Source organism: Tauraco erythrolophus, chromosome 9 (assembly GCF_009769465.1).
Source record: "Tauraco erythrolophus isolate bTauEry1 chromosome 9, bTauEry1.pri, whole genome shotgun sequence".
Classification (NCBI taxonomy): domain Eukaryota; kingdom Metazoa; phylum Chordata; class Aves; order Musophagiformes; family Musophagidae; genus Tauraco; species Tauraco erythrolophus.
In genome coordinates, this window is record NC_141473.1 from 19,059,245 (window position 1) to 19,086,951 (window position 27,707).

The 27,707-nt window shown below is 44.9% G+C and overlaps 1 protein-coding gene across 1 annotated transcript; it reads left to right on the plus strand.

Annotated features, from left to right (window-relative positions):
- Positions 1–15,391: 15,391 nt before the first annotated feature.
- Positions 15,392–15,907, plus strand: FGFBP3 (fibroblast growth factor binding protein 3). The gene has a single exon (XM_086616953.1). The coding sequence runs from the start codon at positions 15,392–15,394 to the stop codon at positions 15,905–15,907; it is 516 nt and encodes a 171-aa protein (XP_086473079.1).
- Positions 15,908–27,707: the final 11,800 nt, after the last annotated feature.

The following is a 27,707-nucleotide window of genomic DNA, read 5'->3' on the forward strand; positions in this document are numbered from 1 at the left end:
CTACTGCAAAGGGACATACAGCAGGATGCACCCTCTGGACATGGATAACTCCTCAGATTTCTGGTTCTCAAGACCCAATTTGCATTTACACCAAAGAAAGGCACAAAGATATTAGAGTAATGAATTTTCCTAGCATATTTGGCTTGAAAAAAAAAAACACATGGTAATCCTGATCTGGGATTGTGATCCTTTACCAATCCCTACCTGTCTAATCATTCAAGACCTTTTAGAAAAGCCAGGGCTTATGCCTGCATTTCATGTTTTTCTAAGTACCAGCTACATGATAGGAAAACTGCCTATCAGTGGAACTACTGACAGCAATAAATTGAATGTGGACATGTATGCAGGAGCTTTACATGTGCATAGCATAAAATGAATGAAGCTGCTGAGGAAAATGCACGTTTATCTTCATCAACCAGAGGAGCAGAATTTCATCTTGAGCCAGTTTTATTTTAGTTCAGGTAGTGAGAAGACATTTCCACTTGTAAAATGTGCAGAAACCGTTGCTAGGTTCCCCTATTTCTTTAAAGATCATTTTCACAGAGTTTTCTGCAGTTCAACATTTTCATATATTTTTAACTAATTCAGTTCATCTTTGCACCCACCCTTGGTGAGAACACATCACTTCATTTTATGCTTTTCATATTTAAAAATCTGAACTGGCTGAATGCAGTTTATATACGCTATGTCATGGGCTCAAATCCTGTGATGACTTTTGCATGAAAAGTAACTCACTACATGCAAGTAAGTGATCTGAGCTTCTGTTACAGTCAATGGAGATCTAGGTCAAACAGGCAAATGTGTCTAGAGTGATTTACTGGACCAGGTGAAGATACCTACTTTAGGATGAGAGGAAAGACTTTGTAGACTCTGACTAGTTGAAGGGGGAAAAAAAAAAACCAAAATAAACCCTCCCAAAAACCAGCAATGTGAGATAGTAACAAACAGGAGATAACATAATCAAGTGTGCAAACTAGTTGCATTTTTTGCTGTTGGTAATAGAGTCAAATCAGTTAGAGATCATACTAAAAAACTGACAAGAGATAATGATCTTTACAATGTACGCAGAGCTAGATTTGCTCTTTTTTTTGATGGTCAGTCTGAAAAGTCTAACATCCCATTTAGATTTCAGGAAATAAAAAGATATAAATGAAAGCAATAAGTACTCTCAATTTTCCAAAGTAGTTTAAATAAATAAATTCATAAAATAACACAGACCACAGAGCGTTTACTACTGCCTAAATCAGTAATAATAGTCTCCAGAGGCAGCATCACAGCAAACATTCTTGGTGCACGTTTGTTAACAAAGGGAGGGCAATATGTAACAGAGCTGAGTTTCAAGACAGCAAACTGTTACTTCGACATTGTTTTGGACTATAGCAGAATATTAGTTCTGCCAAACTACATTGTGACAATAAATTAAATGATAGTGATAATTAATAACCAGAATTTTCACTCTGAGCACGCTTATCCTGTAGTACATTACTCTGTGCTTCCAAGCCATGAATTACAGTAGCACCAGACTGATGCCTCCTTGGTGTGCTGCCAGCCTTCAGTCTAAAGCTCTTTCAAGCTTAAAAGAGAAAACATCTGCACTCTCATAACCTGGAAACCCTCTGTACAGTCACTACCACTATTAAGCCTTTCATACCCACAGCAATGGTCAAAGACGTCTTCTGCTCGGTTAGGTGGACTCTAGAAAAAAGAAAAGACTTTGCCAGTGCTCTCAAAAGCCCGTCCCTTCCTCAGGGTGCTGGCACTTTAGCACTGACCACCGGTGTTCACCCCAGGGCCAGTCCAGCCACCTAAACTACTTTTTCACCCAGCCTAACAGCATTTTACTTACAGGAAGACTCTTCTTGAAAACAAAGGCAATTTTTATTGATGGAGCTGCAACAAAAGTTCTGCACCACTGATGAATTTCAAGAACCTTTTAAAGCTGGATTTTAATAGATATTAAGATAGCTAGCTCTCAAGACAGCTGCCTAAATGACTTCATAAAATGTGCAAATACAAGGCACAAGAAAACATAACATATAGAGCAACTACTACTGGGAACGATAGGGTGGTTTCGGGACACGATAGCTGACTGCAGGCTTCCTTCAAAAAGGGGTTAGATTTTCACTGTACTGCTGACAATTTATGTTACTGAAGGAGCATAAAGTAGCTTTAAAGGTGTTTGTAGTGGAAGTGATTTCCCTGAGGTAGGGTAAAAAGTTGTTATGATGATCCTCAGAGGCACCATCTTAGCACATCTGGGGCTAGTCCAGGGACAAGGGAATAGACATAAAGTGTAACGCCTTTTGTGCTACGCTGATATCTGACAATTCAAATAAACTGATTTTGTTTGAACCACGGGTCATTGCACTCACTACTACCATCACTTTTGACTTTTGCTTCCAGATAATGCACAATAGCTGCTTATCTGAATATGCATTACTTTTTTTTTATAGAAACAACATTTTATTTTCCTTCTGAATAATCAGAATGTGATTATTGTGAATTTAAGCCTAACTTTCAGAGACAAGCAAGCTGGACAGGCAAAAAATTTAAATTGTAAATGTCTTCTTGAGCTTCAGTTGTTTTTTAGAATGTCTTACTTTATAAAGCTGAAATGTGTAATTTTGAGGTGGCATAAGCTGAGTTCAAACAATGCCTCAAGTCACATGCTTGCAAATATATTTTTTTCTCCCTAGATTTTGCTACAACATGCCTGCTCCCCTGCAGTTCAGTCAAAAGAGTCATTCCTGGGAAACACAGTGACAGAAGATGAAGGAAATCTATATACAATAAAAAAAAAAGAAACAACCTTGAAGGTTCTTGAAGGCAGAACAGCAGTACAGGGAAAAAAATTCATGTGGTTTAATACCACTGAGTATTGACACTAATACTTCCGTATTACTTTAAAAACAAACAAACAAAAAAAACCAACCAAAACCCATACATTTCCATACTGGAAATGCTCATCACTGTCTCTTAGCCTCAGCTATAGTGCATTTTCAATTAAACAGACAGTTTTCCTCATTAGCATTATATTCTGACTTAGAGTATAGGATTTTAGAGGCCAAAGACCCATCACTCTTGGCAAATGTATCATGGGTGGCAAGAAAGGAAAAGAGCTCTGCATGGCATATTGCTCCAGGAACAGAGACTTCAATAACTTCAGTTTACTAATACATGTTACAATGGAAAATACAAAGAATTTCAGCACCCCTAAGGGGTTAACCTGGAAGAACTGAATATACTGGGCAGGAGGAGTCATTGTGATTTTGATAGCCTTTAAGCTGAGCATCTAACATCATGCAATCTTGTACCCACAAAATAGATTTTTTTCCTAAATTTCAGCCTGCTTGTATGCAACCCCACTGGTCTATATTGCCTGCTACCATGCATCCTCCATACACTACAAGCAGTTCCTTCCCTGCCTGACACTGTGGTAGTCACTGTGATTCTGTTATCACCTGACCTGGTAATTATTAAGGGTCCTATCATTATGGTCTCCTAATAAGCCAGGATGTGGAAAAAATATTTTCTGTTTCTAATGGGATCTTTTAGGTCCAGAGAGATCAGGACGTAGAAAGGGGAAAGCGACTATAATCTTCTAACAGAAGAAGAGACACACACCTGACTGTGTTGGATGTAGAGTGATTGCACAAACAGGCAAAGCGCATGCATGAGGTGCTTTGTCCAGCGATAGAATTAACACTCTGCACACCTCTTGTCTCCTGTCTCCATCAAGCAGCTTTCATTTGGATGCACTCAGTCCACAATGGGATGGCTTCTTTCAGAAACATCAGGTCTTTAGAGAGATTCAAATGTAGATCCCAAAGAATGATCCTTTCCAGGCTTAACCTTTCCCAGGTCCTGCTTGGAAGCTTGGTGGTCACCCAGCAATGTAGTCCGCCGCATAGCAGAAGGGGTGGTGGGCTGCAGCACAGGGACAGCAGCAGAGCATCAGGGCAGGACTTCACTTATGCGATTCTTCTCCTTTGGACCTCACCAAAACACAGCCAGAGCAAGCCCACATCTCCAGTGGGATAGGCTTGTCCGGCCGTCTGTCAGAATGTCTGGGTTTTTGAGATTCACGATTTAGGGGTGGGAACAAGTATTCTACCTGCTTTCCAGTTGTGCTATGTGTACCACAAAATAATACTCATTTTTCTTGTAGAGCAAAAGGGATGAATTAACTAGTTTCTCCACAACTCTGTGAAGCACTATCACATGCATGACAGAAAGGTTCTTCGGTTTTGTGATTCACTTATCTTTCTAAATTGAGGGGAAAAAAAAAAATCTTAGAGTGATTTTGATCATACTTAAGAAATAAGAGAAGGAACTTCAGTTTAATCAGCTGTCCAATTCTGTCCTGCTTTGCTAATCCCTTGGTACATATTGAGAGTAGCAAGGCAATGGGGAAAAGCAATTATGCTCTTTGGGAAGAAAGGTAACTATGGAATGTGAAGAGAAAACTATGTTTTGAGTATAAATTCTGTTATCACTTCTAAACTTTTCACAGCTGCCTACGTGAAGTTCTCCACACACACCAGAGGCCTTTCACAGACATGTTAGGACTATGAGTACGGGCAGAGCAACTCACAGAAGCTGCAGTGCACCTGGGCTTTTAGGGATCCAGACCAAAAAGCTAGCAATGGAAAACAAAAACAAGAAAGCAAGTGGGTAAAAACATACAAGCGCAGTGTTTTCTATTAGATTTATGGGTCGATTATTCCATATCTTCTACCACAAGAATAAAATACCATATTTTCTAACGCACAAAAGAAAACACCATTCAAAGAACGACTTGAAAAACTGTGCTTGCAGCAAAGGCTTGGTAACAGGATGCACAATTGTATCAAACCAGAAAACACCTTTTTGGAAGCTTGGTGGCCTGTGTAGTGTCAAGGCAAACCAACACCAGCAAGAACATGCAGCTCAGCTGCTTTTATTAATATTAGGTTCTTACTTCTGCTTTTAATCAGGTGTCTTTCCTTGATGTTTGTTACGGGGTTTTTCATTTGATGCTTATGCACATTATAACTGTACTTAAAAAACCACAATATCAAACTAGTTTGAATTTTGTAATTAAGAAGGGCCATGAATCATACGTGGTCAGGGAATCCATGGGCTTGTATAGCCTGTGTCTTTCTGCCCCATAAAAAACACTTCAATTTATAGGGCAGGGCCAACTTCATTGTTTGCTAATCTCTAGTACACCAGTGTTCTCCCCACTACCTCAGATCTTTATGTAAAAAAAAAAAAATCACAGTATAAACAAAAATAAACACACTATTCTATACAATCATTGAGTTGTTTGGGTTTTTTTGAGGGAAAAAAAACATATGACATAGATTTCATAATTATCTCTTAACATTTACTCTTCCCTGTAGTCATCTACATATCATATCAGCTCATATCATGGAAAACCGATCTCCGGCCTTCAGTTTGTTAGCAGTTTGGTGAAAGAATTAAGCTCCGAATAAACTGAATGTCTGAACAAGTTGGATATCTGAACTTGCTCCAGTTTCAGGTGATCATCAGTTTATTGTGATATAATACAGAAAGCATTATCCATGTTACGTTTTTCCTTGGAAAAAGACTATTTCTATTATGTTTTATTAAACAAAATTAAGACTACCAGGTTGGTTTGTTGTATGTTTAATACATTTGCCATTTAGGTTTTTTGGAATTTTAACGTGGTAGATTATACCTTTTGTAATTGAAATTATTATTTTTGAAGACTTGTATTGTAATATATGGTTTTGAAGTTTTGTACTCAAGCTACAAGACATTTAATCTATTTTAAAGAACACTATCCTGTGTTTACAACTTAGTCGTCAAACAATTTTTGTTTCATTTTGGAAGAGCTCTACAACTACATTTTGTTAATGAAACCTTCACAATGTACACTTTCAGAATGTGAAATTTCCTCAGATTTCACAAAAAGAAGAAAAATAAGAAGCAATCCCACCCCTCTGAGTTTCCTCAGTGATCTGTATAACACGTTTCCTCCCACACATGGCAAATAGGGGGTTCATGCTGCAGTACCAGGTTTTACATTACCAGCCGTCTGCTATCCTCACACTATGCCTGCTGCTTCTTGAATCAATATGTGCTCTCACACCATTTGATACAAGCATTCTCTGGTAACATTTTAATAACTGATCTCCTGCATCATTTAGCTAAAGAGTAAAAAAGGAAAAAAGCTACTCTTCTTACTTAAATGATGAAATAAGACTTTCATAGCATGTTGGTTATCTCCACCACATTGTGGAAGACTGCAAAGAAATAGTCTCAAGATACGTTTGTTGAGGGAATTTTAACACTTCACAGTTCTAGAAAAGTTCAGATTAAATGTTTTCTCACTCCACTCCTTCTGTCTATGTCTGAGTGTCCAAGATCAATTTAAAAGGCAACTCATTTTCATTCTACAACCCTTGCATTTTTGAATTACATAGTGTAGGTCTGTATGCATGTTGCAACAAAGAGGAATATATTTTCTGCTTCTTTAAATCAACTGTAGGATGACCAGCTGTAAGTTCTATGAAAGGAAATGGTCTTTTTTGGTATTCTAATGAAGTCTTCTGTTTAGTAGTACAGTAAATCACTTCTTTTGGTGATTTTCTTCACTATTAGAGGACAGAGACTGATTTATTTTGAACCAGCTTAAATAAAGGGAAAGGCAAAGCTGAAGATTCAAGCATTTCACAAGACTTAAAGTTTTGATCAGCTGATAGAAAAGCCTAAAGTGATAGGGGTGTTTTAGCTGCTCCCATACCAAGCTCAACAAGGAGCATGGTCAATGCTGAGGTCACTCTATTAATTATAGAGTGAAGAATGAAGGTAGGAAATAGTGGTCATGTGGGTTCTCTGTGAAAGGAGACAACAATGACTCTTTGACAAACATTTGAGAAACAAACGAAAAAGCTTCAGAAGTTTGCTTATGAAGGTAAAGAATAAGCACAGTGACCTTTACATGACTGAAAAAGAAGCATCCTCACAGTGGAAGGCAGATCATAGAAGAAAACGTTTAATAGGTGGCATTTTAAATAAGAAAAATTACATGCTAATGTTTTAAGCATGTATCTCCAATCAGAAATACAACAACCTGAGTTGAGAATATACAAGTCAAAGCAAAAAAGGAGTATACACATGATGCGAGGAACAAAGCAGTTCCTATGGAGCAATGGAACTGCTACTGAAAGCTCAAATCACTAAGATTTCCTGAACTCCAATGTGAAAAACAACATTGGAGAACACAAGGCGAATGACTCAGACCAGCTTGTGAAGAAACCTGCAGGGGCTGTGAGACAGAAAGGATGGTGCAAACATACACGGAACGTTTTTTGTTAAAGCAAATGAATTGAGGAGAAATTGTATTCTGGGATAATTCTGAAGCACTCTGCAATGGCCTGGCTTCCAACAGAGCATTCAGCAGCAGCAGCATCTGTCGACAGGGAAATGGGGATGTGGATGATTTTAAACAGATTCTGCAGCATAAGAAATTGACTTGTCCATCTTCTGATATCTGGTCAATACTACATGTTCTCTTTAACTCTCCTATCATTTTGCAAAAAGCCACCTTTTGAATGAAAGTCTGGGTTGAGCTTCACTGGAACTTTATTTTCCTTTATAAACTTCATTTTTCCTTTATAAAGGAAAGAACCAGCACACAAACATGCCAAAAACCCTGACAAAGGCATTGTCTGCCCCTGGAGAAGTGCTTAAATAGGATCTAGAAGAGACTTAAAAGCAAAGTGTGAGCAAGGAAATTCTTGTTTCACTTTGTTCCTTCTACACTCTCAAACAGGATGCAAACCCCAGAATTTTAGCTATCTGCAGGTTAAAGGTGCTAATAATATATTAACTGGTAAATAATCTTACAAAGCTCTTTTCAGTTAACACACTTATTTGCCAGCTTAGGCTAGAAAGAGGAAAGATGATGAAAAACACTTATTGACTTTGCCTTGCAGTGCTCTAGCTCAGAGTGAGGGGCCATATAATCATCTGCATTCAGGAGATCCTCCAGCATAACTGGACATGAAGCAGACATCTCCACAAGTAAATCCGCTACATATATTATACCCTTTAGGGACTGAACTTCTGAAGTGTCCGGCAGAGATGAATGGGACTGTTGGGCACCTTCCCAGTGTGAAGTAACTTTTTACTCTACTTCATGACCAATTTGAGAATTTTGTCTCTGCATGGCTCTTCAGCCATCAGTTTTTGTCTTTTATACCATGCAGAACTTCGCTTGCCCTGAACAAAACCAGGTAATTCAGAAGATCAGTCTATCTCCCTGTAGACGATGCTTATCAAGCAGGTTAAACACAGCTATGCTCATGTTGTGTGTTTAGAACAATTAAAGTTTATGAATCAATGTTCTTCACACTACCACTTCTCTGAAAAGGATCTTACAATTACAGGGCTGGAGACTGTGGCTACTTTCCACTTGTAAAGCAAAAGTATTCTTGTAATTGCTGCAATCCTAGGGGTTAAAATAAGAGGAATAAGTTTGATTCTTCATCGTGACTGGAACTTTCATAAAAAACAAATGGTTAACTCAACTGAATTCTCAAAGCTCGAAACTCTGAAGTACAAGTCCTAACCTAGTTCCTGGTACAGTGTCTTCAATGTGAGTCAAAATGGAAAAATGCGTAAGGAGGAGACAGCTTTAAGCAATAATTGAATTTTTGCCATATCTACCCTCTTAGTTCTTTACTCCTTTAAGTTAATAAGCCCATTGCTTAAACTGTTTCATCATAAATTAAGTTCTCTATGCCTGTGATATTCTCATTGCTCTTCTGCAGAATCAATCCAGTTGATCTGGGTTTTTCTTGAAGAGCAATGCTTAAAACTGGGTACAATGCTCCAGTCAAAGCTTGGCTTCAGCCCACACGTTACTTCTGTGTCTTATAGGTGATAGCCTTGCTTATGTGTCTGCCTTTTTTGCAGTCACATGAAAAATGTTTCGTATCCAGCTTGTGATTCACTGCAGCCTTATATGCATTTCTGCCAACGTGTTTAGTCAGCATCCCCCCTCAGCCTGGATTTGTGCAGGTGTTTCGGACCGGTATCTTACACTTTTCTGCATTGAGCTGAACCTCATGTTTTAGACTATTCCTGTGAGTGTTCATGTTCACTTTGAATTTGGGTTAGAATCTCAACTAGAGTCCAAACTGCAGTCGAGCCCAGCACATCTGTAATTCCTTCCAGTTTAGTCTCCTTGCAGGAGTCACGTAGTAAGCACACTCTATTTCATTTAATTAGATGAACAGGCTCCTTCACTCCTCACAGATTTTTCAGGCTCTCTGCAGATACAAGGCAAGTGTCTCTGCCACAGTGCACACTTTGATGACATTTTCAAAGCTAGCTCCATAACCAGCTGACTTTTAGAACTATAAAGCTTATAGCCTAAGGTGAGAGGGACGGTGGGGAAAGAAGTCAAAACCCAGCTACAGCAGCAACAAAGACTAATTAGATTATTTTAACAGCAAATGCAGAACAAAGAGCGATTTTGGTAATGTAAGAATGGTCTTCCCCCCCATATGTATCCCCATCAAAACCAAGAGATAAAATTGAAGCATGTGCAGGAAAATTAATCTAGAAGTAATGAGTATCAAAGACTTAACATCTGCTTTACAGCAAAAGATGAGTTACAATCATGGAGGAAAATGTGTGTGTAAATGTAGGCACCAGGAGAATATGGCAAAGAAGATTAAGGAGGATAAAATTACTATGGGGGGGGTGGGGTACACAAGTTTTCATTCTGTTTCATTTTCTTTCCTTAGTTCCTGAACAGCAATAACTTGTATGAGATTTAAACTGTCCAAAATCAGCAAAACGTTCATTAAAACACACAGTAATATTTCCTTCCAAACCTGATACACTTAACCTGCTATAAAAGTGATCTCAAACATATCGGAGAACTCCATTTCACATTGCATAAACGATAGCAAGAATGTGGAAAATGGACAAGGATCTCAGTGTAATAATATATAGCAATTACAGGTGGTCAGAACTTAATCTGAAAGCAACTCCAAAGTTTGGTGGAGTAAAGCTAAGGCACATGATGTGCCTTGTGCTCACTGGAGCCACAGAGGGTCTTAAAAGTCACAATGCAGTTCTTTATGATGCCTCATGGTACCCACAGCCCTAAGTTAGATGCCAAAAATCCTCCTACAGCCTGTGGGAAGCCCTCAGCACCCATGAAAGGTATTTACACAATCCAGCATGCTGAGAAGAAGCCACTCACAGCAAACGGTCAGCTAAGCCTTGTCCTTCAGAGGTAGTTAAGTATGTAACTCTAGGACAGAGGAGACACCAGCTTCCACTTGAGATTCCTGGTTGTAAACCCTCTCCTATGATTTGTTGCCCAAGTCATTTTATTTCTTTCTCATAACACTCTCCCCTGTTGTTTCTTCCCTGCCCCAACCAACCAACTAGGGAGAGCTACGTCCCCATACTATAAGTATGAAATGCAGCAGGGAAATAGGAGATCTATATGAAAATCCTCCTTGCACTCCCAAGTTGGACAAATGGCTCTGCATCCCACCTCTTCTCCAGCATTCTCTCAACCTCTATAGAAGTCTTTCCTTTTTAGGACTTATTGCACAGAAAGTTAAACGAGTCCATATCAGCCTCTCTTTCTTCCATTGAGTCCCACTGAATATTATTTGTCCAAAATAGAAAAGCCTCATGAAGAAACGTTAGAGGAGTATGGTACCCCAAGTACCCAGTAGTAACTAAGACACTCCTTTGGGATGCTTTACCAGAGCCACTGCTCCAAATCACATCCATGCTCTGACCCATCAAGGCAGCTGCCCAGTTGAGTCAACGTTGGAGGCAAATCAAAGCTCATGCTGCAACTATGTTGGACTAGTTGCTGCAACTATGTATTAATCTGTTGGAGAGACAATATGGCAGGGCACAGGCAGTCCAGGAGGTTCCTGGAATGCGTGGATGACAACTTCCTCCTGCAGGTGACAGAGGAGCCGACAAGGACGGGTGCCATGCTTGACCTTGTGCTCACCAACAGGGAGGGACTGGTGGGCGATGTGACACTTAAGGATAGCCTTGGCTGCAGTGACCACGACACGGTGGAGTTCAAGATCCACGGGGCAGCAAGGAAACTATACAGCAAGCTCTGTGCCCTAGACTTCAAGAAGGCGGACTTCAGCCTCTTCAAGGACCTGATGGGCAAAGTGCCGTGGGAGGCGGCCCTGGAGGGATGACGGGCCCAGGAAAGTTGGTCCACATTCAAGGAGCACCTCCTCCAAGCTCAGCAGAGGTGCATCCTGATGAAGAACAAGTCGGGCAAAAAGACCAGGAAGCCTGCGTGGATGAGCAAGGAGCTCCTGGACCAACTGAAAATGAAGAGGATAGCCTATAGAGGGTGGAAGCAGAGACAGATAGCCTGGGAGGAATACAGAGAAGCTGTACGAGTGACCAGGGATCAGGTGAGGAAGGCTAAAGCCCTGAAGGAATTGAATTTGGCAAGGGATATAAAAAGCAATAAGAAAAGCTTCTATAGGTATGTAGGGGACAAAAGGAAGTCCAAGGAGAATGTAGGCCCCCTTCAGAAGGATACTGGTGCTCTGGTTACCCAGGACATAGAGAAGGCTGAGTTACTCAATGACTTTTTTGCCTCAGTCTTCAATGATAAAGCCTCTTGTCTTTCCACCCAAGCTGTGAAAAGAACTAGCAGAGACTGTGAGGATGAACCACCGCCCACTGTACTTGAAAAGCAGGTTCAGGAACATCTGAGGAACTTGAAGGTGCACAAGTCCATGGGACCTGATGAGATCCACCCGCGGGTCCTGAAGGAACTGGCGGATGAAGTTGCCAAGCCACTGGCCATTGTATTTGAGAAGTCATGGCGGTCTGGCGAGGTCCGGAAGACTGGAAGAGAGGGAACATAACACCCATATTTAAAAAGGGGAGCAAGGAGGACCCGGGCAACTACAGACCGGTCAGCCTCACCTCTGTGCCTGGCAAGGTCATGGAGCAGATTCTCCTGGGAACCATGCTAAGGCACATGGAGAGCAAGGAGGTGGTGGGTGACAGCCAACATGGCTTCACCAAAGGCAGATTGTGCCTGACCAACTTGGTGGCCTTTTATGATGGGGTGACAGCATTGGTGGATAAGGGTCGACCGACGGATATCATCTACCTGGACTTGTGCAAAGCTTTTGACACTGTCCCGCACGACATTCTTCTCTAAACTAGAGAGGCATGAGTTTGATGGATGGACCACTCAGTGGATAAGGAATTGGCTCAATGGCCGCACTCAGAGAGTGGTGGTCAACAGCTCGATGTCCAAGTGGAGACCGGTCACGAGTGGCGTCCCTCAGGGGTCCGTGTTGGGCCCGGCCCTCTTCAACATATTTGTCGGTGACGTGGACAGTGGCATGGAGTGCACCCTCAGCAAGTTTGCCAATGACACCAAGCTGTGTGGTGCCGTTGACACGCTGGAAGGGAGGGATGCCATCCGGAGGGACCTCAACAGGCTGGAGAGGTGGGCCCGTACCAACCTCATGAAGTTCAACCAGGCCAAATGCAAGGTCCTACATCTGGGTTGTGGCAATCCCAGGTACAAATACAGACTGCGTGGTGAATGGAACAAGAGCAGCCCTGAGGAGAAGGACTTGGGAGTGCTGGTGGACGAGAAGCTCAATATGAGCCGGCAATGTGCTCTTGCGGCCCAGAAGGCCAACCGCATCCTGGGCTGCATCAAGAGGAGCGTGGCCAGCAGGTCGAGGGAGGTGATTCTCCCCCTCTACTCTGCCCTCATGAGACCTCATCCAGAGTATTGCATCCAGTTCTGGAGTCCCCAACATAAGAAGGATATGAAACAGTTGGAGAGGGTCCAGAGGAGGGCCACGAAGATGATAAGAGGGCTGGAGCACCTTTCTTATGAGGACAGGCTGAAAGAGTTGGGGCTCTTCAGCCTGGAGAAGAGGAGGCTCTGGGGTGACCTTATAGCGGTCTTCCAGTACCTCAAGGGGGCCTACAAGAAAGATGGAGAGAGGCTGTTCAGGAGGGCCTGTTGTGATAGGACAAGGGGTAATGGTTTTAAAATAGAGGGAGGTAGATTCAGGTTGGATATTAGGAAAAAATTTTTTACCATGAGAGTTGTAGAACACTGGAACAGGTTGCCCAGAGAGGTGGTGGATGCTCCATCCCTGGAGACGTTCAAGGCCAGGTTGGACGAGGCCCTGAGCAACCTGATCTAGTTGGAGATGTCCCTGTTCCTTGCAGGGGGGTTGGACTAGATGACCTTTGAAGGTCCCTTCTAGCCCTAACCATTCTATGATTCTATGATTCTAACTAGTCCAGACCTTGTGTCTTGCAATGACTTGGACAGCAACGGGTGGCCTAGGGAAGACAGGGAGGGAGCCACACTTCGACTAGCCTAAGATGTTGATCGAACCATATCTTCACCCACATGAGAATTTAGAACATAAACATGTTAAAGCCAACATCTAAATGTCTGGGTGCAGATGGCTCCAAAGGCACCTAGGCTCACTTCTTCCTCTGCGGCTGCAGTTGCAAACACCTCTCCCATGGATATCCTGTGATAAGCATGGGGGGCTGTTACAGTCATCGCTGCACAGGAGGAACGACACAAGAAGAAAGCCTAGAGCAGATGTTACTGTCCTAGTCAGTCTTCATTACAACAACGTTTATCTCGTGTGCAAAGACACTTACATTCTAGCACTGCTCTCCCAACGTCCTTGCTGCTGTGCTCCAGCCCAGGGGGTGGCTGACACAAGGTGTCGCCCACGCGCGGCTGGGGACACCTCAGCCCAGCCCGCGGTGAGGTGGCTGCAGTTCAACCACTGCATTATACCGGTTTGATGGTCTGGGTAACATCTCCACAGCAATGTAAATACAGGGTATGGACATACATGGAGAATATGAGTGTAGCTATATGGAGAGTTCCACAATAGTCTCTCCCAAAGCTTCTGGCAGCTCAGACTGGACCTCCCTTGCCGGTGCCTGGGGAGGCATGTCTCTGCCATGTGGCACTGGGCTTGGGGTACTCAGTGGGCACACGCTCTTCTGCTGATCTGCTGCTGCAGAGACAGCGGGGAGCTGCTGGGAACTCGAGGGCTTGTTGTCTTCAATCTTCATAAGCGCATCAGAGGGATAAGTAGTTTGGAACATATGTGCAAAGGACATCATCAGCCGTGAAACTGAAGTATATGTGGATTTTGAGAGTCTATGTCCAACCAGAGATTCCTGAAACTGGTGTCTGATCTCCCCAAACATGCAGTAACACAGAGATCACATCTACATTCTCTTGAGACTTCGGGCATCTTTTTAAAATACCCCCCTTGCTCTACATAGAAGCCTGCCTCCACATTAAAAGAAATAACTGTCCCAGAACAACCCATGCTGGTATTTTACTTCTGAAATGAGATTCCCTTTGTGATCTCCGTCAACTTCAGAAGAAAAAAAAAAAACACACGCACAAATAAACCGGTTCTCATCCGCCAGAATCCCCCTTCCCCACCCCTCCGCCCTCCCCCCCCCCGCAAGGGAAGCTCTCCGCACAGCCGCTGCTGCCCGACTCGACGCCCAAACCCCGCTCCCTCGGGCGTTGCAGCCCCGGGATGGTTTTGCAGTACCGGCGTGCGGGTTCCTTGAACAAAAAAGGGGTGGGGGCGTTTGGGTAACTTCCCGCAAGTCGGTGCCGTCAGAGCACAGAGCTCCCGCCGTGTCCCCGCGCTGTCCCCCCGCGGGCGGAGGGCCGGGGAGGGGCGTCGGCGGGGGCAGCCCCCGGCCATTGATAACCCCCGGCCCCGGTCCCACCGCCGGCAGCCGGAGACCGCAGACCGCCGCGCACGCTTGTCCCCGGGCACCTCCACCCACACCACAGCGCACCGTGAGTGCCCTCGAGACAGAGCGGAAAATACCGGGGGACGGTAGGAGGAAACTGGGTTCAGAGGGAAACGACGGGACTTTAGAGGAGCGGTTTGCCGGGAGCCGGGTCTGGCTGCCGAGCGACGGCCGCTGGCTGCTTTGATGCTGCTGTGGGTGCGGGCTCTCGGCTCACGCTGCCCCCGGGTTACGGCTTCGCGGCTGGGGTAGTCCCGGGGCCCCGCCGCCACCGGCGGCCCGTCAGCAGAGCCGGGGGTTAAACATGCTAAAAGCCCCGGGGGTTACGACCCTGGAGGGCCAAGCCCGCTCTGCGCCCCGCTGCCGAAACAAACCCCATCGGGCTCAGCCTGGCGCGACCCCGAGGGCTGCGCTCCCGCCGGGGCGGGCAGCGAGGGCATCCGCCCGCCAGTGTCCGTATCTCCGCAGGGCGCGGAGGATGCGGCGGGCCGGCGGGCCCCGTGCCGGGACGCTCCGTCGCTGAGGCACCGGAGGAAGCTCCCGTGGCGCCGAGATGAGGCTGCCCCTGGCACTGCTAGCCCTGGCCGCCCTGGCTGCCGCCGCTGCCGGCGGGGCGGGCCGGGAGGCGGAGGCGCAGTCGGGGCGGTTCTCCACGCCGGAGCAGCACCGCTGCCGCTGGGAGCTGCGCTCGGCGGCGGGGGCCAGCGAGCTGCGGCTGAGCTGCCGGCCGCCGGCGGGCGGCGGGGCGGCGCGGAGCTGCGCCTACCGCGGGGAGCCGCGGCGCTGCCCCGCGTACGGCGCCCGCAGCCGCCAGTACTGGCGGCAGATCCTGGGCCGGCTGCGGCGGCGGCGGCCGCACCCGTGCGCCCAGGGTGGCCCGCTCAGCGCCCGCCTCTGCGGCCCGGGCCGGGCGCCGCCCGAGGCGCAGCTCCGACAGCTGCCCGCCCCCGGCCCCGGCACCTCCCCGCCGGCCACCACGGCGGAGCCCGCCGAGGACCCGGCCGAGACCTACTGCGCCGAGCGGTGGCACTCGCTGTGCAGCTTCTTCGTCGGCTTCTGGGAGGGCTGAGCCACTCCCGGCCCGCCGGGAGGGAGCGCGGACGCCGGTCCCCCGGGCCAGGGCTTGCGCTGCCCGGCCGGCCGCCGCGGTCCGCCCTCCCAGCCTCGCCTGCCCTCACCGTCCCTCGTCCTTGTCAGCTTTCCCCTTTGCCTCTCCAATAAAGTGGTGACTATTTTATGACAAGAAGCTCACGTACCTCTTTTCTCGTCAAAGCCCTTGCGATACCTGGAGCACCGTTACACCACTGAACAACGTGCGTGACATCTGTCAGCTCACTGAGGAGACAAGGGCATCTAGGGGCACTTGATGTGGTTTAGTACATTAAAGTTTCTCAAAGGACACAAACACCGAGAGGCAGCTATTGCCTTACGCCAGATCAATTTCTGTAACACCTAAAGTTTCAGAGTATCTGCCCAGCAAGAAAAACCGATGTTTATACCAAAATAAGGAAGAACTGAGGCTTCACTGAACAGCAAACCCTAGAAAAAACATTCTTGCTTACAAAGATTTCACAAGCTAAACAAGCCGGTCTGGTCCTGTTCCGCAGAGCAGGTATCACTGACTGACTTCAGGCATCAACATGAACAGAGTTGGGTGAGAAATCAGCTATGAAAAGATTGAGAAACTCAGAAGCAGCTAGGTACAGATTGTTTTGGAGGTTCATGGTTTCACCTAGCTAACGAGCTAAGAAAAGCAACAGTCACTTTTAGAGGGACGTCCTGTTGAAGTAGGCAACCTGTTTTACCAAGGAGGAAGAGGGCTTTGAAATATTAAACATACAATTCTGTGGTGCATTTTGGTAAAGAGCTCAGTTTTTCCTCAGTCCTGATTTCTTTCATGCAGACACATCCCACTCCTAAAAGAAGTGATGGTGTCTTCTACAGCACAAACCTGACTGTACGCTAACAGCTTCTCTGCCCCACTGCAGCTGTGCAGAAAGCAAGGCACAGGAAAATGTGAGAAGGATCTAGCCCCTTCATTCATAAAAAAATCCCCACAAACTCCTGGGGAGTCACCTGTGAAGAATTCAGAACAATACTTGACTGCAGAGAAGGGTTTGGGTAAAGATGGCATTAAATTAATTGTTCCACAGAGATATCTCAAAATTACCCCTGCAGTCACTCAGAGGGCTGCTTCTCATACCTTTTTCCTGAATCAGAACACTTTGGTACATCAGCAGACTGAGCATAGAGCAGTATCCCAGCAGCAGCAGAGTACCCGTCATGGTCCCTTCACTCAAGACAGGACTAGTCATTAAACACCAAATCCCTGACAGGTGCAGTAAAACAACCACATAAGCCAAGAATAAAGCAGATAGAGCAGTGTCAAAAACAAAAGCTGGTCCCCTTCAAACAAGAGTGTTTAAAGGAGCAGTCACATCAGGAAGCACCAGGTATATTTTAACCTGAAGAATCATTTGGGGAAGCAGCTGGGTTAGCAGAAGAAACCAGCACTAGATTTTAGAGGTTAGCAGCCACTGCCTGACCAGCTCTCTGACTCAGGAAAACAGATCTCTGTCAAAGCTCTAGCATTGCAGGTGAGCGAGTGTTTAGCCATGTAATATATATGCTTATGCAGCATTATTTACCTTGCTGGATTACAGAATTTTGCCTTTTCAACAACATATTGCAAGTTTGGATTTCACAGCTAAGCTCTTGGCAAGCTTACTAAGACAAAGTGTTATTTAGCCTCACAGGTAAGCACAGCAGCCTACAGACATGATGTGACTGAGCTAAACCAGAACTTAAACTATTTTAAGTTGAACTTAATCCAGATAAGAGAGAAATAGTTTGATTTACAGTCCTTACAACTTCGATGCTCAAAATCTGGTAATATAGCAAGTAGTGTTCACTTTCCTTAACATAAGTTCATAATATAATTGTTCAGTTACAGTTGTTTGAGATTGATGAAATACTGCCAGGGACAAATTCAGTGTTAGTTTTGAAATTATTTTTTAAAAGCTGAACTAGAGTCTTTGAAAGGTTATGCAATGTGAGCTGCTGCTTATTGCCAATCCTAAATGTGTCCCTTTCAGACAACCTCTAAGTGCACCTAACCTACAATCAATGTGTTTAAAGAAAGCCACGTGAAAGGGGAAAAGCCTAAAAAAGCACCAAAACAACTGTTGCTTGTGTACCTCTGTAAGTGCACATGTACTTTCACAATGTGTCCTTTAGCCCTTCTTTTGCATCATTAATCCCCATGTTTAATAGAAAAGGAGTACTCTACTTGAACTCCTTGCTTGCAGCCCCCAGACCTGGTTCACATACCAAGTGCCACAGATACACCTGAGTACGGTCACAGTGCAGGTGAGGGTTGGTAAGAGGGCAGCCACGAGCATGCCCCACTCTGCAAACCAGCCCTCCTCAGCTGCCCCCTTACTGTCACCCGGCACATTTGGGTGCCAGGGTGCTACACAGCCCTAAGTGCCTTCTTGTGACTGGGAGCACTTGCAGACTCTTTCTGTAGGATGGCTGTGAGGAGGCCATTAAGATGCAATAAGGATCTGCCCAGGGACTCTCGAGAAGAACTGGACTGTTGCATCCAGCTTGTAGTGCCAATGCTCCTTTACAGCGAGTAGTGTGGATAATCCCCAGCAGCGCTCTGCAAAAGCTTCATCATCAATGTATGTAACTGGCACAACTTTTTTTTTTTTAATTACAGCTCACTTTCCTTCACATGAGTGTCATACAAAGAGCTGTGCAGCAGGCTGCTGGTCATACGTTGCACAATATCTTGCAATAATATGCAGCTTTGTTTTACTTCCATGGCACCAGCACAGCAGCTTTGTGCAGTGCCGTTAGAGCTTGCATTTCACAGCATCAGAGGCAAAGGTGGAACATCATGGCAACAGATCTGATTACCCACATCCCTCTGTGTTTAAAAACCCAACTAGGAACTCTGAACAAATTCATTGTTTTACCCAAGAGGATGAAGAAAGAGTAGGATCCTTTGCTCATGTTTCACTACATTATTCTCTGACTCTCCAAAAAGAGCTCAAAGTCTTTCCTATAGCACCACTAAGTAATGAAGCACAACCACCCGACCGACTGCATTCGCTGCATATAGAGTAGTTAATAACACCAACACCTAGAACTGCATGGCAACAAATATTCAGTTGTATGGTGAGTATTGCACATCCCAAAAGCTGGAAAACCACAGTCAGATCTTCAGATTTGTTTTTAAGGGGGAAGGCTCTGGCTTTTGCTTCCTAACTCAGTATTTTCACCCTCTCTCATGGTTAGGTGACAGCTGACACCACCAGCTAAGCCAGTCAAACACAGGGAGACTTTGTAGCCAACGTCATCACTTCCAACAGAATTTGCTCCTTTCCAGCCCTATGACAGCTCCACCACACCACATACTTGTCCCCCCTCCAGATTTAGTTCAGCCACCCAAATCTGCCCACACATCCACTCCACAGCCAGCCTTACCTCTGCTCTCCCACTGCAGCAGGTCTGATTCCTGGTTTAGGTGACTCCTGTCATCTCATCCTGCCCTCCTCAGATCCTCCCGGCCACCCAATGTCCTCAGCAAGAAGAGCCAGCATAGCTAGCTTGTCAGGAGCAAGCCCTAGCTGTATGCCCTGCAGGCCTGATAAGCTCTCCCATCCCAGAGACAGGTGATCCTGGACAGAATTAACGAGAGGGCACCTTCCCCACATGCAGCTGTGGGTTGCGTTATCACCACAAGGGTGCTGCCAGCTAATTGCATCAGGATACTAGGTGAATCTTTCAAGGAAAAGCCTGAGTTACCTTAAAAAAAAAAAAAAAAAAAAAAATCAATTGACTTTTTAGCTTCTGGATTTTGAATTCTGGGAGCTCTAACTCTTCAGAAGTTTTCATGGGTTAAAAAAAAAACAGCTTTGTGCCATATTGCACACAACTGGCATTGTTTTCTGCTCGAGATGGCAGCTGGTTTGAATTCCCAGTTCATCATGTATTCAGGAGACCATACAAACCATATCTCAGCGTCTGGAGGTTCCAACAGAATCTCAAGAGCTGCTAATACCATTTCTTGATTTTCCTTTGGAGAAGAATCAGTGATGCTGAATCTGGGTATGTTTTAGTGCAGCTGGCTTTAATTACTCTTTTTACACACAGAAAACCCTTGATCTTATTAAATAGCAAACTAATAACCTCTCACCACTTTCTGATGTGAAGGGACAATTACAGGATGTTACTCTAATTTGCGAGGTTGCTGTCTTGCTGCTTGCAACAATCCCTTCCTATAAAGTGACATCACAAAATTAATAAATGAAACAAATCTTGCTTCACTATCTGACCAGAGCTGAACTAAGAACAGGAATCTCCAAAGGTTCAGCATAGGAGTGATACTCACAGTGACAGCAGCTTTATACAGACACAGCTACGTCTTACTTGAAAGCATTTTCATGTCTGTGAGGTAGCTTAATGCCTGTGAGTTATGCTGAAGTGAGGAGAGCGGAAAGTCCAGTAGCCACAAAAGAAAAGACATCACATGAGCTCTGACCTGTCAGGATGAGACTAGCTCTTGTCCGTCCATTTATTCTTGGTTTCTAAAGGGAAACTGAAACTGATATAAGCTAATGCATGCCAATGTACTGCCACATATAGTATACCTTTTGCAATTTATGGTGCCATAGTGTTACTGAGTTGTCCTAAGCATATTTTAAATTTACAGTTTTGGCTTAGCGGGTACTGGCTGTTGTACATCCTCAGTGGATTGGTTACTGCCGCAGAGCACACAAGTACTGTCACACACACCTACATTACGAATACCAACTCTGCAATATCCTTTCTCTTTTCATTTGTTACACACTCAGGACCTGCAGAAACAGCGCTGAGCTTTGCTCCTGCTCCAGCTCCTCCTCCTGCTCCTACTCCCTCTTCCCAACACATTTCAAGACATGCAGGGTTAGACACAGCGTAGGAGGGCAGCAGGTTGTGGTCTCTCAGTGCAGATAAGTAAAAGCTGACACTCATGAGTGCCACTGGGTTGGTGCCAGCACAAGCAGCACAGCACTGTGAGGAGCAGTCTATGGAGGTCGATTTAAAAAAACAACCTTTGAAATGGCTGAGCTGCAGAGAGTTTCGCCCAGAAACAGCAGTAGCCATGAAACCTGAAACAAAGTGGGGGACTGCCGGAGGAGGTTGCCAGGAGATGTGGCATGGGGACCGACTAATTGCAGACACAGCCCTGACACAGCTTCCAGCCCCGAGCTGGCTGCTCCCAGGACAGTTCTGAGAGTGGTTTGGTCTTTTGTCCTAGTTCACAGCAGAAATTACACTTTCCTGGGTTCTGCACTAGGCACTTCTATGTGAAAAAATGGGAAAATTCCCAAATATTAGAAAAAAACCCAGGAGGATGGAATAGGGAGAGATATACCTGAGCAAGATATCTTTGTTTACATGTGCAGCAGTGCAAAAATGTACTTAGTACTATATATTGCAGTGTATTTGGTCCCAGCCAGCCCACAGACTGCCCCCAGAACCCCGATGCCCTGGCCAAGGGATGGGTGCTGTGGGACTCCCAAGCCTGGGCTTTGGCACCCACGTGTCCCCCCATCTCGCTGTGGGAGCCCTTAGTGCTCCCTCTGAGCACCAGTGCTCGGGGCCCTACACAACATGTGAGGACATGTGTAAATCTCGCTTATTCCAAAAGCTGGTTAAACCAAGCCCTCAGCTAGGCTGGAGAGTCCTTCAGTTATTATAGATATATGTGAGGAATTGTTTTTCGGTAAAGGGGATGTGGCTAGTGTTTTGAACTGCTGGGATTTACACTTCGCCTGGGTCCCCAACCTCCTTGAGGCTGAACGTCACATGGGATGAACAAGAAAGTTCAATTTCCTATGAGATAACAAAAGCTGAAAACAGTCCAGCACAAACTGGGCTTAATTGTCAGGTGTTCGACACAAATTGGGATTTAACCCACTTTCCTGCACTGCTGTAGGAAGAGGAGAGCTGAATTTCCATCTCATTCATGCCTTCACAATTTCTCTGAACACTTCACAGTTTCAACAAGTGAAATCCGGTCAGGTACTCTCAGTTCAACTATCAGCTCTACTAGCTATACACGGCCGTGTTTGCATATTTAATTTTCTACATCTGATTGTTTGACATTGATGTTTGCTACCTGAGTTTAAGATCAATCTGTTCTAGGGGAGCCTACAAAGGGATGCTATGTGTTTGGGGATTTGTGGTGCAACTCAAAAGCCATCAGGCTATTACCAAAAAAGAATAAGGCGGAGGCATTAAAAAAAAAAAAAAGCAATCATTCAAGTGGGAGCTGTTTGGATAACAGAACCTGAAATCTTTGGGAATTTCTCTTTAAATGCCTCCAACATATTCTAGGCTCTTGCTTGTGCTGCAAGCCCTGTCTGAGGCTCACTGTAAAGCCAAGCAACACAAGAGGGGAGTGAACGGTAGGCTTTGTCATTTTGCCAAACACCAAACCCCTTCCTTTGTAGTAACTTGGATTTTTAAGAATTCCAAGCTCAGTTCATGAATGCAGTTACATGAAAGAGGCTTTTAACCGTACAGTATTACTGAGTTTAGATTAACTCTCCCAGCCCTCACACTCCTTCCTTACTTGGAAGGGATCTGTTCAGTACAAGCACATATAAAATACCTGCAGCTTTAGAAATAATTCAGTGTTCTAGGGCTTGACCTTGTTCAGTATACGCCATGCTTTGGGAAGTGTATACAGTCTGCACTGGCATCTTGGAAGGCAAATATTTTGCCCAATTTATTTCAAGCACTCAGAATGAGTTAATGATGCATGTTTCTCCGAGGGGGGAGAGGGGCGGCACAGTGAGAGGCAGCCTGGGCTCAGCCCACATTCCCACTGGCTGAAGAGCGATATGTCCTGAGCGCAGGGCTGTGTCTGCTGCAGGCTTCCCATGGGAGAGATGCCCCGAGCAGCCTCGGCCTCCTCTGGTCTCCCACGCAGCCCCAGCCGGCAGGGACAAACACTGAAGGTCAGCCTGTGGGGTCTCAGCACAGCAAGGAAGCACATGGATGCTTCACTGACAGGAAAAAAAATTAAAAACTTACATTTATTTACATAAATTATATATTTATATATAAAAATTATATTTTATGTATATATTTCAGATCTCTGCCTCTGCTGCTGGCCCTTGCATCCTGGACAGATGCATGCATTTAAGAACCACTCGCTGCCAGCACGTGCCCTGGGCAGAGGGCTCTGCTGCCTGCTCGGGTAGTGCTGGACACACACAGCACTGTGGCCACGGTAGTACCTGTGTCATGTAACTCAGTCACCCGTTTTACACCCTGTTGGATCAGCTGGAGAAGTTTTATGTTGATCTCTCAGAAGAAATCTAGGAATAATTGCTCCTTGTAAAATAAGGCTTCTTAGGATTAAGTTGTAACTCATTTCAGACTCTAACATGACATTATTTCCATTTAAACTGTCATAAAATGAGAAGAAGATTGATGAAAGGGTCATGGTGAAGACAGAATTAATAATTTCTTGTTACATGTTCACAAAGTACTGAAGTTAATATATTTATTTAAGAAAGAAAATACATTAAAAAAAATCTGGTCCAATAAAAGAGATCCAAATCCTAAACTGTAAAATAGTATGTACTATCTACTTTGGCACACATTATTAATTTAATAAAAAAGATCTTAAATTATTTTATTTTGCAAATATAGAGCCCCTATTTAAAAAATAGAGCCCCTATTTAGTCTGAATACTGGATTCAGCAGATTTTCTTGCGTGAGTAAGTGAAGGTCTTAGGTCCCAAAATATCTATAGGAGTTGAAGAAGGGCAAAAAATCCTGCAGTAATTTGTTTTTCAGACTGCACTTGTAAGTAGAAAATATGCGAAATGTGAAAAGCAGGAGAAGAAAACTTAGTGGCTGACTTTTTAAAGCTGTGCTTCTTTTCAGTTAAAAAAAGTGCTGTGTGCTTCCCAAAGTTGCCATCCTTAGCAGCAGCATAATTTGCACTAACAAGAATAAATACAGCCTCAATCCTATGTGTTTTCTTCTTAATTTTAAGAGCAAAACTTTTCAAAATTATGAATAAATTTATCACTAGTATTCGTTTGACGGGAAAAGAGTAACAAGACAGCCACACAAGAAAGTATTATTTCATGTTAGTCAAGACAAGATGTTGAGGATTTAGAGCTGATCTTTTGTCTCTGCTCAAAGACAAATGGTATAAAATTTGTATGCATGCCTCTGTCCTGACAGCAAAGGGCTTCAGCACGACTCTCGCTGAGAGCTAACTGCTCTTGGAGATGCTGCTCTCTAAAGTCCCTCGCCATGAAATGGTCTCTTGTGATTCATCTCCCATTAACAGCAGCTCCAAGAAGTCTCTTTTTGTAATTTTTTTTTTTGTTTGTGTAGGGTTTTTTTTCAAAGTTCTTTTATCCCCAGCTGAAGCTGCCTGTGTTCTCACTGGAGCTGAGAGGGTGTAGTGTGAAGGCTTTCCCCCCTCGGCTCTATTCTCTCGCAGCCCTCAGCAGACGTCGGGGCAAGCTGGAGGCCCTATGGAAAGCGGTGCCTGATGTCATCCCACCCAGCGCGGGGCCAATGAACGTCCTCGAGCGCCCGGCTCCGCCACACACGTACACATCAACAGCATCTTAATAGCTTCTGGTAGCTTTTAAAAGCTTTATTATTCTGTAATAAATAGCGGCGGTAACATGACAGTTTGTTTCAATGGACGTCTCTGAGCCAGGAACTTTATGGTGCCTTAGTCCTGTAGGAAAACAGTACCAGGAAAGAAAAAAATAGTTTGGTTTAAGAAGTTCTTATAGCTCTAAGGGAGATAAAGGCTTCTGTTTTAATCTCTGGGAAATGAGGCAGCTGGCTTCTTCCTTTTAATGTGCCCATGTGGCAAATGTGGCTTAAGAGCAAAATAACATTACAAAATTAGGAGCACGTACCCAATGCCACCAAAATATAACCTGTCACAGCTTGCTCTGCCTGTTATGTGTGTCCTCACCTGCCATGGTCTTGCTGATGATTGTCTTCGTCATGCTCTTTGCTGCCCTAAGAAATTAGACTCAGATCATCATGTATGTTTCTGCCCCTCTAGTTCCTCTGCCCACAGCTTGATGGTGTGGTGGAACTCTCAGAGATGCTAAATACTTTCAAGTTATTTAAACTAAGAAGCCAGAGCAGAGTAGACTTCTTGTTGGAAGTTTGGTGCCAACTCCTGAATGAGGCTAATGAGAATATTTCCATCATTCATCACTTGCAGCAAAAGTAATTGGCTCTATAGAGAAGGCACCACCTAACATTAAATCAGAGTGGAAGTCAGTGTAGAGAATTCCAAAGATAAGGCTGGAAAAGTCATCATTTCCTGCAGAAGAATAGCTCATTTATTTTTTATTATTACATAGTCTAGGTAAGGACTAAGTACCTATAAGTACTCTTTGTAAATTTGAAATAGTGATTTGTTGGATACCGTCTCTTTTCTATGCACCTTGGAAATCCCATTCACCACATGCTTTGTGCAGTTAACCCGGTTACCTTGCACTGGCACCCCAAGGCTGGGGAACATTGCTTACGCCATCGACTGCAGTCGGCAGAAGCTGGCCTTGCAGCTGCAAGAGGCAGCCTTGGCCGCTTTTTTCACTATTGCCCATGTTTTTATGTCAATGCAAGCGTTTACACAGCCACATTGCAAACCAGATCAGGGAATGAGTCTGAGTTGAAACATTCTGGGGCAAGGGAGGTTTCGTGTGGGTCAGTTCTTCCAGATGGTCACATCAGCATCAGGGAAGGGATGGCACAGGAGCTGAGTGAGTGTCCCAAGGCAGGTGAGCCTGGCTTTTCCAGTGACAGGACTGCTGAAATCTCATTTCAAAAGGCTGTAAGTCTACAGCATAAGCTGTTTGTTCCTTGCAACTGAACGCAATTAGGAGTCCGCAACGATCCATTTGTTTATGTTTCCCTTTATCTGGTCTGAAGAAAGGGTGATTTCAAACTAGCCAACAGCAATGTTTCACTTAATGTCATGTACAGTGAATTACACAGCAGAATTCAGATGACCCAGTGTAACCACCAAACTCCCTATGCACATTTGGTGGAGCTCCTAGAGGGTGCTAGGCTGTCCCAGCAGCAGCATGGAAAGGCCATGGATCTCTGGCTCTAAAGATCACCGAAAACTTGAAATCTATGTGGTTAAACAGAATTAGCTGCAGTTCTGTTTGCCTTCTATCTGTAAATGCTCCGAGTTGTATTTTGTGGGCTTGGGCCAGCCGCTTGCTGTTGTTTCCAAGCCCCACAGGCACAGCTGCCTGCGCAGCTGAAACCACCCTTCCAGCGTCCTGCCACAGCGTGTCTCACTTACGCTGCTTACTTCTGTCTGGAAAACAAAGCTGGAGGGCAGAAAAGATAGCTGTTTAAAGGGGTTGAGCACTCAGAGTTCAACCAGTTAGACCACTGAAGAGAATGGGGTGTTTTTTCCTATGATGAGAGAAATCATGGCCTCACTGACACAAGCTAATAGGTTCTCTGCTACTACCTTGATCGGAAGATGAATTAAACATGGTCCTTGGCCTTGCATTTAATGGAGCTATAACGGCGCATCAAAGCTGCGTATTATATCCTCCACTATCACTCCTACCCACACCAGACGGCTAAGAGCCCTAGGGGCTTGACGGGACGATGGCCACCCTCGGTGGCTTGTGCTCTCATACAGCATCTTCCAGCACTGGCCATGCTCTTGCCCCACCAGCCCTCTCCTCCTTTGCCCACAGGGGCCCTACAAGCCTCCTCTCCACCTCTGCTGTCAGCCTTGCCCTGGCACTGACTAGGGCTCCATGTCCCCAGCTCAGATCCTTCCCTGTCTCCCAGGAAGAGGCTTTGTCCTGTGCCACCACCTGGGCAGGCACCAGGCCACTGGGGAGCTGCCAAGCGGTGTGTGGCCATTGTCATGCAGCGTATGTGCAACAACCTGAAGCCATCTCATCTAGTACAGGCTGTATTTTACCAACACTGGATGACCAGCATGGGAAAAAAGAAAAAAAAAAAAAAAGTGGTCTGAGTCTTGTGTGTGTTTGGGAGGAGGGGTGAAGGGAAAGGAACGGGCATTTAATGCTAACAGGGTTTTTAGTTAACCTTTTATTGATGAAATTAAGCTTTCCAAGAACTTCAATAATTGCTTGAGGCTGTAGAAAGATAGCTGGGCTCAGATCTTCTCTCTTTAACTCTTACGGACAATTTTTGTGGGCTCTCATAGAACTGCGTTAAGTCATTCAACTTCGTGTGTGTGTGCGTGCGTGAGCTCAGCCCTAGTGAAAAGCATCCTTCCCCGAGTCAAAGAGCTTATTACAATTGCTGCTGCTCTTGATTTGCACTAAGATTCTAACTGGAAGAAGTCAGAGCAAAAAGTACAATTTCTGCCAGGTCTGTTAAGCCAACACAGCTGTGTCACTGCCAACAGTGACTGAAAAATGGTAGGATGTAAAGGAAGAAAGCCTCCCACAAAAATCTATTAAAATGAGCCACGAGCACAATACTAATGTGGTAAGTCAGGGCAATATGCAAATGGCTGCATGTCCCAGAAACCCTAATCCTATCAAGAATGCAGAAGATGTTAATTTGACCATCTTTCACAGCTCATAAATCTATCTGCAGCAAAGCCAGGCTGCCAGATGTCACCCAGTAGCAGTTCTTTGAGGCTGGCAGTCTCGGCATAGCCGCCCGATCACGCCTCAGTAAAGAGCATTGTTTGCGTGGCCCGAGAGCAGCTTCTCACATTTTGCTACAATAGAGGAAACCAGTGGGAAATGTGAATGACTCATTGGCAGAACTGGTGGTCTCGCTTGTGCTGCTTTCCACATACG